The sequence below is a fragment of the Chiloscyllium punctatum genome, chromosome 32 (genome assembly GCF_047496795.1).
Source record: "Chiloscyllium punctatum isolate Juve2018m chromosome 32, sChiPun1.3, whole genome shotgun sequence".
Lineage (NCBI taxonomy): Eukaryota > Metazoa > Chordata > Chondrichthyes > Orectolobiformes > Hemiscylliidae > Chiloscyllium > Chiloscyllium punctatum.
The window spans coordinates 9,487,176-9,499,278 of record NC_092770.1 but is presented as its reverse complement, the minus strand read 5'-3'; the positions used below and the strand labels follow the sequence as shown (position 1 = coordinate 9,499,278).

The 12,103-nt window shown below is 38.2% G+C and overlaps 1 protein-coding gene across 4 annotated transcripts in view; it reads left to right on the top strand.

Moving 5' to 3' along the window:
* The first annotated feature begins 204 nt into the window (after positions 1-204).
* The window catches only part of lin7a (lin-7 homolog A (C. elegans)), an 89,145-nt gene continuing 77,246 nt past the window's right edge, over positions 205-12,103 (top strand). For 2 of the 4 annotated variants that reach the window (XM_072551609.1, XM_072551610.1), the window contains exon 1: positions 205-368. In XM_072551609.1, the coding sequence (XP_072407710.1) occupies positions 332-368 (37 nt within the window). In that variant the 5' untranslated portion in view covers positions 205-331. The remainder of the gene's footprint in view (positions 369-12,103) is intronic. The other 2 variants (XM_072551607.1, XM_072551608.1) reach the window with 1 other exon arrangement.

Genomic DNA, 12,103 nt, shown 5'->3' with positions numbered 1-12,103 from the left:
TATCTGAACTTGTCTCTGCTGCTGCCAATTTCTAATCGTCCAAGGAGTGTTGCACTGGAAATGCATGATAGTGAGCAGCTCGTCTCAGGTCGTTCACATTTTCAGTGTTACATAGTAATGTACGAGGAAGTGCCTCGCTCAGGCCACCCTGAGTGAGGTGCTGGGGGGGGAGGTTGAGTGTATGTGTGTGCGTGCCTGATGAACGCTGTTTCTCTCTCTCTCTCTGGAAGCCCCTCGTGGCTGCAGTGTGAGCCGCGTCACTCCAGCCCGGTTGCTCTCTTTCTCACACTCCCTGCGATCTCCCTCCTCCTTTTCTGAGGCTGCTGCAGACATGGCGACAACGCTGCAGCCGCTTATGCTGGAAAGAGGTAAGGCAAGAGTCTTAATCTATCCGCACAGCCCTCCCGAGTGTTTCCTCAATCTGTCGCAAAAAGAAATAAAATTGTAGTTTGGAAGGCTTGCTGCCTGAAGTGTAATTGGTCTTTACTTTTCAGTATTTATGTTCCCTGGAGCGTTAATGGACCACAGTGACGGTTTAGTGAGAGATCTGCTGATGCTGGGAACGGCAGTGTGTTTTTTTTGTGTGAATATGTTAAACGCGGGCAGAAGCTACTGATAGGTTACATTTCGCAACACAGTTTCTTTAACGTCAATTTCCCGTTTGCTCACTGCAAGACTTGAAAAGAGACAGATTGAAAAAGAACATTTTCTTCGCCCTTCTCCTCCCCTCCCACCAGAGTTGCAGAGGTTGCGGCTGATGGAGGACGGACTGGTCTTTTAAGAAACGCCGAGTCTCGGTGATAATTACAGTCGGTTTGTTTAATAACTGGACCGACAGTAAAATTAGAGCTGGGAGGCATCGGCGTTTTCCGCCCTGGACTGTTTTACTGCGAAAGAATGTCCCTGCCAAGTTCAGTTATTAAAATCAGGATTCTAATATTTAAGCTGCGATTAAATATTTCGCGCTGTCTGCTCATTACATGTAATACTTTCTAGTGCGTCTAAGGAGGAGTGTGAAATTGCAAAGGTTAGCTGTGTGTTTCAACGAGACAGTTTGGGGCATATTTGAAATAGCAATTCAGGAATGAGGGCGAATAACCGCTGACCTTTAATTAGAAATGAATTTAAAGGGTTCATCCGATTTGCACGCTCTTTGAAGTTGCTATTTCAGATTAGTCTCAAACTAGGAGCCCTGGCGCTGATGCTAGTTACAACCAACAGTATTGACTTGTTTATGTAACACTTCACGTTAATACAATTTTGCACTCCCAACAGGAACATTGTGAAATAAAAGTTTCAAGCCACAGTTTTTTTTCAGAAATATTATTAGATTAGATGACCAAACGTTTTCTCAAGTAGGTTTTAAGGAAGACCATGAGGTAGATGGACAGGATATTCGAGGGTTGGTGACCTAGGCAACCAGAGGCAGACCCCAATGATGGAGCAATTAAATTTGGCAAGGCTTGAAGAAGCCAATATTAGCTGAGTGGGGATATGTTGGAGCATTGTGGGACTGAGGAAATCAAAGGGACAGGGAAGGTCATGACATGGACTAGTTTAAAAACAAAGAAAATTCATGATGTAATTTAACCATTTGCCAGGGTAGATCACCAAACATGAGTTTTGGATAAATGATACATGGTGCAACTGAGAACATGGGCAGCAGATATTTTGAAAGAATCAAGTTAAGAGGGTAGAACATAGAAAACCAGCCAATGAGACTTTGGAATAGTCAAGACTACATGTGATAAAGGCACAAGGGCGAATCAAGGTCAGAATCACATGATTTTATTGAGGTGGCAATAGGCAGCTTAATGGTCTGTGGTCAGAAATCTCTATGTCAAGCATGACATTAAAGTTGTGAGCTCAGTTGGTTGCTGAAGGAGCAGAAATTTCGGTGGGGGCATAATTGATGGTTTAGTTTTGTCAATACTTAATGGAGGAAGTTTTCCTCATCTGATTCTGGATGTCATTCAAGTAGTCCATTTGTGATGAGACAATGTAATGATTGAGCAAGTTGATACATTCTGTGACAGATGACTACTCTGTATGTGGAAACTGGCAGTGCTTTTGTATAATATTGTCAAAGGACAACATATAGATAAGAGCTAAGAGCCAAGGAAACCCAACATGCAGAAGCTCAAAGAGAAGCCATTGTAAGTGATGCTCTGACTATAACTGGATAGATAAGAATGAAAGCAATTGACTGCGGACCCAGCTATCCGGATGTCTTTGGAGAGGTGTTGGAAAAGGTTTGTGGGCAACTATGTCTGAGTTTGCAGAGAGATGGAGAAGGATGAGGGTTATTTTACTTTTGTCACAGTCCTGCATGATGCAATTTGTGACTTTGAGAATCATTTGACAATATCAGCTAACATGGGAGGCAGAACTTTGTGCTTGGCCAAGATTTAGTGGAAGTAGGGTTGAGGGAAGACGAGCTGAGAGAGAGTATTTGGAGAAAGAGCAAATAGATGAAAAACTAGAAACATTCAAATTTGGGAGGGGGACTTTCAAGGGAGTTTTGTCTGGGGAGGGATGGCAGTGACATATTCACTTAATCTCAGTGACAAAGAAGTCCACAAGCTTCACAATGCACATGGGTAAGAATGGGTGTTTGTAAAAGAACAGAGAGGTTGTGGTTTATCTTTCTACTGTGCAGTAGATTATAGTCGTTTATGTGGCCCAGCCAGATCTGGCAGTGAATGACTATGATGAGAGAGAAACAATTAGTAGATCGGGTCTGGAATATACTGCCTGGAATTATGATGGAGACAGGTTCAGTTGACGCATATTGGAGCAATGGGAAAGTGTATAGGAAGGCACAATGTGCAAAGGCAGAAAAATGCATAAGGCTGTGTCCCTTCGTTGGAGAGCTGGTGCAGATATAATATGATTGCATGGTGGTCTTTAGTATTATAACATTTGAATCTGATTTTTGCCACCACAGTGGGTAGCTAAATCAAAATCCTTCTTCATGGGTTAAAAAAAGCTCCTGAATATTGTTAGCTTCACTTGGGAGAGGTGACATGCTGTCAGTTATTGTGAGATGCGAAATGCAAGCAGCCATTGAGACGATTGAATGATGAATCAGACTGGTTAGATCAGCCACTTCAGTTCTGAGATTTTGGTCCAGTGATGTTATATAATTTTAGACTGTCTGGCCTTAACTCCTAGGACCCCCTCACCATTTTGGCCTCATACTTATTCCCATGACCCCTTATAGCCCCCATGTCACTTTATACCAGTTCAGGCTATTCATCTACCCAGTCTTCATGACAATGTATGTCTTCCCTTCAGCTTGTATCCCCATCCTTTCTCCCCCCCAAGACTCTTTAAATGTCATATGGCAACTCACCCAGAAACTACCGTATTCAAACCTCCGTATAACAATGAGATAAAATAAAATTCGAAAAGTCGCATACAAATTTCATGACTGACTATTTTTTTAAAAAGTCCACTTCATGAAAGCCCATTCAAATCATTTTATACAGTTGAAGTGCTTCATCTCTTGTATAACAAACTTCTATTCATAACCCATGTCAAACACAATTAATCCTTTAATCTGCTCATTAGTTTGTCAATAAAACTGTGAACTCAAACTCTCTGACAAGATCTTTTAGATTTTGGAAGATAGCCATGTAAGGACCTTATGGAAATGTTAATAAGTTACTATTGAAACTGCAAGAAAAGGTGTTACACCAACGAGCACCTGAAGAAATATAATTCAGATTTATTTTTAATCGTTACTGGTACATTCAGCCTATTTTTAACATCTGTTATCTTTAAATATTTGGGAATTTAAACAATTTCAGGTCATGGAAGTTAAATAGACATTGTCCACACTTCAAGAGCGTTTTGATCTACTCCATGGATTATGACCTTTGCAGCAGGGAAAATTAGATCTCTTTGAGTTCTGCATGGAGTCCAAATCATGATGCTAATTTCAGGTTTCTCTCCTGCGAATCATGGCCCAAACCCCCTCCCTGGCAAAAATTGGATCTCTTAGATATTGGGGTGGGATTTCTGTGGTTGGACCTTGCCCATCAGTTTCATGGCCTGCGGAGTCTGTCTCCTCTGCATTTTAGTTCTGATGAGAGTCATGTAGACTCAAAACATTAGCTTGCTTTCTCTCCGTGGATGCTGCTTGACTCACTGTGGTCTTGAGCCTTTGTTCTTTTCAGTACAGATTCCAGCATCTGCAGTAATTTGCTCCTCCATGAAAGACTGGGACTTTGCCACTTTTTCTAGGCTTTTCTCAACTTCTCCTGCCAGCTTTAAAGATTTGTTTATGTACTTAACCTTTCTTTATTCCCTTCAGAATTGTCCCATTTAATTAAAATTCATCAATGGTGTTAGCACCAAAAAATTAATGAATATTTATGAAAATTAAATCACTTGGAGACCCCTCAATTTACAGTAGAGTATAAAAGCATGTGTGCCATTTCCGATTGAAAATATTGAAGGTGACTTCATAAAGAATGAGTAGTTTAATGTTCCAGCTCAGCCTATGAGCAGTACAACACATGGCAAGTCCTACACTGTACAATTTCCTTTGGTCATGTATTTGGTCATTTCCTTTAGTACACATACTACTTGGATCAGTTTAAAAGCATGATCCGGAGCTAATCAGAATATGGAATTTTGCATATGTATAATTGTATGTTTCGCAATAAAAGTCCAGTTGTGCAGATTAATTTTACATAAAGCAAGTGAATTTTTTTAACCAGTTAGTTTAAATTAAATTGTATCATGAACAATAAATATTTAAGCAAATGGTGTCAGATTTCTGAGTGGTGTTATTGCTGTACAGAATAGTATATACACAAGCTGAGGACTATCATTCCATGAATCTTGCTGTTGTTCAGAATCTTACTCATTTAATCCCCTTAAGAACAGCCTCTGATAACCATTCTTGACCTCATTTGAGCAGGCAGGCAGGTTATCTCTCCCATCTATACTAATTAATCTCAAGTGGCACCACTCCAGCAACCATGCCTCCTCTTAAGCTTAGTAATAAGAGATCCAAATATGAGTCTGTTGCTTTCCTTCCATTAGCTATAAAGTTGTGGCTTTTTTTTTGATGAAGTTGCTAGATATTGTTTGTGATGTCAAAAACCTAGTTATACGAGTTGACAGAATTTGTAAAATTTGTCCCCAGGTTTTGGAATGTAGTTCAGATCAAATAGTTTAATAACGTTGTCAAATCCCTTTGAAGACATATAAAATGCTAGAAAAAATACCTCACATACCTCGTATGGGTAGACAGCTGTCTGGGGATTCAAGATATTTGTCTGTTGCTACGTCAATGATCATGATACCACCCCCTTCTTTCACATTTGGTTTTTTTAAAAATATAACAAATTAGTTTTGTATCATTTGAAATATAGTAAACATTTTGGTTGAGAACAATTAAGTATATGGTTACTGTAAATCTGTACTTGGATTATTTAAGAAAGGTCAGTAGTAATTTATAAACACAGTATGGACTGGCAAATTATCTAATCTTTTGTTTATGAAGACAGGTAAACTGCCTATGTGGTCAGATCAAATACCCAATAAGTACAATCGTGAGGGTTTAGAGGGATCACTCTGTTTATCGGGCAGATGGAGTGTGAAACTTGTTTATGGGAGACTTCAGTGGCACCAAATACTAAAGTCCTAAATTAGAACATCACATTTTTGAGCTGGTCTCACTGATGACCTACACAAAGTTAGAATGTTTTCATTTAATCAAATTCTTTTAAAATTCAGCCTTATATTTACGATGTTAATAGTTATTTTTATATTGTTATAAAGATGCTTTATAATTAACATTGCTTGGAGCAATTAAGTTTTTCAAGATTGAGAAAAGGAATTTATTTCAACTTTCATTAGACAGTGAAGGAGAGATCTTCAGCATAAATACCACATTTTCTTAGCGATCATTTTAGATGAAGAGTCATCCATTCGAAACAGCAACTGTTTTCTCCCCACAAATGCCTCAATGATGAAAGGCTCTTGCCCGAAATGGTGATTCTCCTGCTCCTCAGGTGCTGTCTGAGCCACTGTGCTTTTCCAGCACCATTCTCTGGACTCTGATCTCCAGTGTCTGCAGTCCCTTTCTCCCCACTGATGCTATTAGACCTGCTGAATTTCTCCAGCTATTCGCTCCTTTTTATTTCAGACTCCAGAACATCCTTTACTTTGTCGTTCCCACATCAATAATAATCCATTGGTCAGTGTTTTTTCTTCAGAAAGCCAATCTCTGCAGATAATGTTTTTCTTTTTCTCCCTTTTTGTCCCTGGAGTGGAGTGTACATGTGGGGATGTTTAGAGGGATAGCATTTATACTTCTGTATGACAATGTGTTAACCAATTAGTGCATCTTCATTGAATAGGTTTTATTTTGACAAGCCAGTTATTAAGAAACCTGCTGGTTCGATCTTGTTGATTAAAGCCTGATATAGTTAAGATATTTAATTGGTCATCTTAGTAACTGGATGTTGTGACCTGAGTAATGGGACTGGAACAACAGAGCAATTTCCAGGCTCTGTTGTAACAATTTCAGTTAAATGACATGCACTTGTTATTCTATAGTAGATAATTCCTATTCATTGTGCTCAATGTTTCATATTTTTCAGGGAAGTATTCCCTTGTTTATTGTTCACCTATGTAGCAGCTGCATTTTCTTAATGTACCAGTAACATAAATATAGCCACCTAATCGTTTTTCCAGTTATTTTATTCAAACTTGATTTCATGCATGCTTATGACGCACCTCTGGGGCAGGTGTTACTTGAACCTGGACTTTCTAACTATACCTTTATGTTCATGCTTCATATCAGTCATTCCAGGCTTATTTTCCTTTTCAGCAAGATCTTGTCAACAATGTCCAAAAGACAAGAAAGTAGATTGTTTTATGTTTAGTTAAGCTTGTAGATTACTGAAGCTTTTGCCAAAAATCACTTTTATAGGCTAGCAATGCTGAGTATGAATGCCATGGGAACAACAAATTCTTAAAGGCACTGAATACTTAGTCAAGTGTGCTAAGATGCATAGAATTAAATATGGCAGATAATTTGAAGCTTTATATGTATCAGAGAAGGATTTTTTTAAAAATTTGTGTCAAAATATTGAATTATAATTTTTCAAACTTGTTAACAAAGTAAAACTTAAAAGTGGGTGGATTTGAGAATCATTATGTTCCAATGAACTATATGAAGAATCAATCTGAAGCAATGTTGTCAATTTAGGTTGTCTAAGGTAAAGTTTTTAAAGTGAGTTTCCTTTGGGGGGGGAGGTGTGGGGGAGGTGAGGTGATGGTGGAGATTAGCCAGACAACTGGACAATTGAGAAAAATTCAATGGCAAGAAACAAGAATAGACTCATAAAGTACAGAAGTGTACCTTTAGCCTGTCTAGTTTGTATGGTCAAAAATATACTATTACCTATGTCAGTCAGACATTCCTGTACTAGGCCCATTGCCTTGAATTTTATGACAGTTCAAGTGCTCACCCAAACACATTCAAGGAGTGTGGTGTGGTCTGTAACTGCCTGTTTCCCGCCTCAGGCAGTGCATTACAGACCACACCACACTCCTTGAAGGAGTTGACAGTGATGGTTTGTGTTCATGCACTTTAGGTCAACCATATGCATGGTTCTTCGGCATTTTTGGTCAAAGAGTTTTTGATTTTAATTGTATTTCCCATTCTTTCTTTGTGTCCATTTTGGTTAGCCTGTGTTTTCCATGCAGTCAAAAAAATGCAGATGCTGGAATCCAAAGTAGACAAACAGGACGCTGGAAAAACACAGCGAGCCAGGTAGCATCAGGAGGTGAAGAAGTCAATGCTGTGGGTATAATCCTTCTCCCTGAAGAAAGGGTATACCTGAAACGTTGACTTCTCCACCTCCTGATGCTGTCTAGCTTGCTGTGTTCCAGCCTCCTGTTTGTCTACTGTGTTTTTCCACGAGACAGTAGTTCAAAATTACTTTCTGTATACCTCTTGCTGGTATAATTACCAAATCGAGAAACTTATGGATTTGATGAACTATTGCGCAAACAATTAGACTTCTGATAATTGTATAGTTTTGCCTCTATTCTGTGCCACAACTATGTAATAACATACATTATAATAAGTAATTTCTCCACCTTTTGGTTGCAGCAAAATTAGCTGATGCCCATTGGAATGACAATTTCATTATTGTAGGTGCCTGACCACCTCTGACCAGTGGAGAAGTACATCAAAACAGTTACTTAATTCTGAGTGTTTCTGCTAGATAACACAGTAGGTGTTGTTAATATTATATTGAAATGAATTTATTAAGTAGATTCATTTTGAGCATTTCTGTCATTGTACTTGTCATGGTTTGGAAATAAAATGGTGTTGCAGTTGGAATCATGATGTTTATTATCATCGTTTCTAAAAAAATTACAATGATCACCCTACTTGAAATTTTGTGATGGTGATCTGGATTTTTTGGCAAGTTTGTGGGCACACTGTTGTAAACATTTAGGTGTTTTTGAACCTAACTTGTTTATTGACTGGAGGTTATTTGATTACTGAAATAATCAGATGACACTTTGATACCCCTTGTATTCAAGCAGTCAGCATCAAAAGGGGAAATGTGAAATGTGGTATTAACGATCAGTGCACATTATAGTAAAGACATTGTTTGCTAGTAATTAAAATTCTTTTATGACTGACTCTCTCAAGTGTTATGGCCTAGAAGGAGACCATTCAGGCCTGTAAATGAGCTTCACTATTGACTGCCAATCTCCTGCTTTCTCCCCAAACCCTTGTACGTTATTTATATCCAAATAACCATTTAATGTAGTTTAGAATACCTCAGTTGAGTCTGCTCCATTATACTTCCAGGCAGTGCAGTGTATTCCATACACTAACAAGTTGCTGAGTGAAAAAGCTTTCATCACTTCACTATGGCTTCTTATATAAATTTACTTTAAATCCAAGCCCTCTTGTACCCTTTATGAGTAGGAGCAGTTTTTTCCTATCTACTCTATGATTTTGAAAACCTCCATCAGATCTCCTCTTATTCTTCTCTCCAAGGAGATCATCTTCAATCCAGCCACATAACTGAAATTTGATATCCCTGAAACCATTCTTGTAAACCACTTTTGCATTCTCTCTAATGCTTTCCCAACATTTCTGTAACATGATGCCTAGAATTGTACACAATATCCTATCTGAGGTCTAGCAAGTGTTTTATAGTGTAGCAAGTTCAATATCAGCTCCTTACATTTGTAATTCATGTCTGTATTAATAAAGTTGAGGATGTTGTATGTTTTACTTACTCTCTACCTGTCTAACCACTTTCAATGATCTGTACATGTATGTACCAACATCCCTCTGCTTCCGTATTCTACTTAGACTTGTACTCCCTATTTCATATTGAATTTCAATATTTTTCCTGCCAAACCATTTGATTGAACAAGGTTATTGCAGAAAGTAAAATCTCATGGTGTAGGGGGTAACATATCATCATTGGATAGAGATTTGGCTTGCTAACAGGATGCAGGCAGTACGGGTAAGTGGGTCTTTTTCAGGATGGCAGAGAGTCATGAATGGTGCACCACAGGCATTTTTGCTGGGCTTTTAACTCTTTCCAATTTATATAAATGATTTTGATAAGTGATTGAAGGTACAAAATTTGCTGATTATGCTTAGGTAAGAAAGTGAGTTGTGAAAGCCTAACGAGCCTAGAAAAGAATCTAGAGAGGTTTAGTGAGTGGCAAAGATCTGGTAAATGGGTTATAATGATGGAAACCTTCCAACTGTCTATTTCGACAGAAAGAAATCTCTAAGTACCAGGAGAGTGCAAAGAGTTGTGGGTGCCCGATTGTGTTTGATTTACAGAAGGTTAATATGCAGGTACACCAGTTAATCAGGAAAGCTAATAAAATATGGCTTATTGGAATCGAATGCAAGATTAGAAGTTATCCTTTAGCCATTCAGGGCATTGGTGAGATGCACCTGGAGAGGTGCATACAGTACAGGTCACCATTCTGACAGAAGGATGTTATTGCATTGGAAGTGTTTAGAGAAAGTTTACTAAACTAATACCTGGGAATGAATGTATTGCCTTATAAAGAAAGGCTAGACCTTCTGGAGTTTAGAAGAGTCAGAGATTATTTCATTGCAATATATAAGATTGTGATTTGGAGATGCCGGTGTTGAACTGGGGTGTATAAAGTTAAAAATCACACACACCAGGTTATAGTCCAACAGGTTTAATTGGAAGCACACTAGCTTTCGGAGCGACGCTCCTTCATCAGGTGACAATCACCTGATGGAGGAGCGGCGCTCCGAAAGCTAGTGTGCTTCCAATTAAACCTGTTGGACTATAACCTGGTGTGTGTGATTTTTAACTTTATAAGATTGTGAGGTGACTGGACCGACTGAATATTGGAAAAAAAAGTTTCAGAGGTGAAACATATTTTTCCTCTGAGTCTTTGAAACACCCTTCCTCAAAAGGTAGTGCATTCAGAATCTTTAAGTATTTTTAAGGCTGATGTAGATAGATTCTTGATTAGTAAGGAGATGAAAGATTATTGAGAATATGCAGGAATGCATAGAGTGGAAGTTGAAATCCGATCAGCCATGGCTTTATTGAATGGTAAAGCAGCCTCAATGGACTGGGTGATCTACTCTTGTTTCTTGTTCATGTGTTCATATTGCATTCTTACCACCACACCATTCAAAAATTCTTAAGATCGGAATTGACCGGCTGCAACTTTTTCTGTTGTGTTTAGTGGATAGTTATCACTTAACTGCAGCATCTTTACATTTTTCCGTGTATTTCTGTGCCTGTCTGTTATCTGGATAACAGTGCAGCAAAGCTTGTGGAGCAACATGGGAACTGAAACAACTATTGTATTTCTATCTGTTAATTTTGACTGATAGGTGACATTGCTTTTTTTAAATGTAATGTTTGCAACAAATGAAGTGTCAAAAATCTATTTTTTCGACATGCTTAAGGCGGTTGTTGCCTTCATTCTGTCTTCAGTCTGTAACTTCTACATTAACCATGATTGTAAATGGACTTCTGTGTATGTTCTGTGCACCAACACTTCATGTGCCAAATCATTGACTATTGTTCTTTATGAAACTTTATCTTTACGTGTTGTAGTCTGCATTTGGGATTGTTTTTTGAAGAGCCACTTTTGTTTGAGACTGCTGATCAGCTTTTGTAATTTTCTTTTCTATGATACTGAAGCATTTGAGGAAATAGAGCAAAGTTCAATTTTCCTTTTTAAAATGCACCTCAATTGATATTTAAGTTTAGCTGCTTCCTTTGATCCAAGGCTAAACATTGATACCTTTTAGAGTCCAAATCATTACATTTCCTTTTTTTGCTTTCTTGAACAGTCGTGGAGCCAGAGTACCTCTGCATGTGGAAATAATTTTGTATTTCATTACCTCAGTTCATGACTACTTCAAATTGGGGATATTTAGCTTTGATCTACATGAACCTAATGTTGTTGCATTTTGTCTGACTTCTGAGTTGGTGTAATAATTGCACAGTGCGCTGTTTATTTGCTACATGGCTTACTGCATAAGGGAAACCAGTTGAGGCAACTTCTACTCAACTCAGTAAAGGTAATCCGAAAAGCATTGTGAATGGTTTTTAGATTACACCAGCTAACACTGTGGTGGTACTGCAAAATTCATAACAAATTGAATACAAAAACTACAACCTTAGTTTTCTTTGAAAGAACAAGCAAAATAATTGAATAAATTATCTAGAGTAATGAAGATTACTTGTGTATTGCCTAGTAGTTAACAATCAGTAAAAAGGTTCAGTCTTACCTGATAAATTGCACTGTATTCACCCAATACAATGACATCCCAAGAAAACTTTATAATGTGTATCAAGACTTCCAGAAAGCCCATGACAAAGTTGCTTGTGGAAGGCTGCAAATTGTCAAGAATTTAGAAGTGGATCTTCTGGCTGAAGTAAAGGAAACTGCTATGATGTTACAGCTTGGTGTAACACCAATAGGTGTTGCATTTGAATCTCCACATGTGGGTGTACTGGCAACAAGTGCCTTTTGGAGCTGTCCCATAGAATTAAAAAAATCTTGCATGAAATATCGCTGAGCAAAG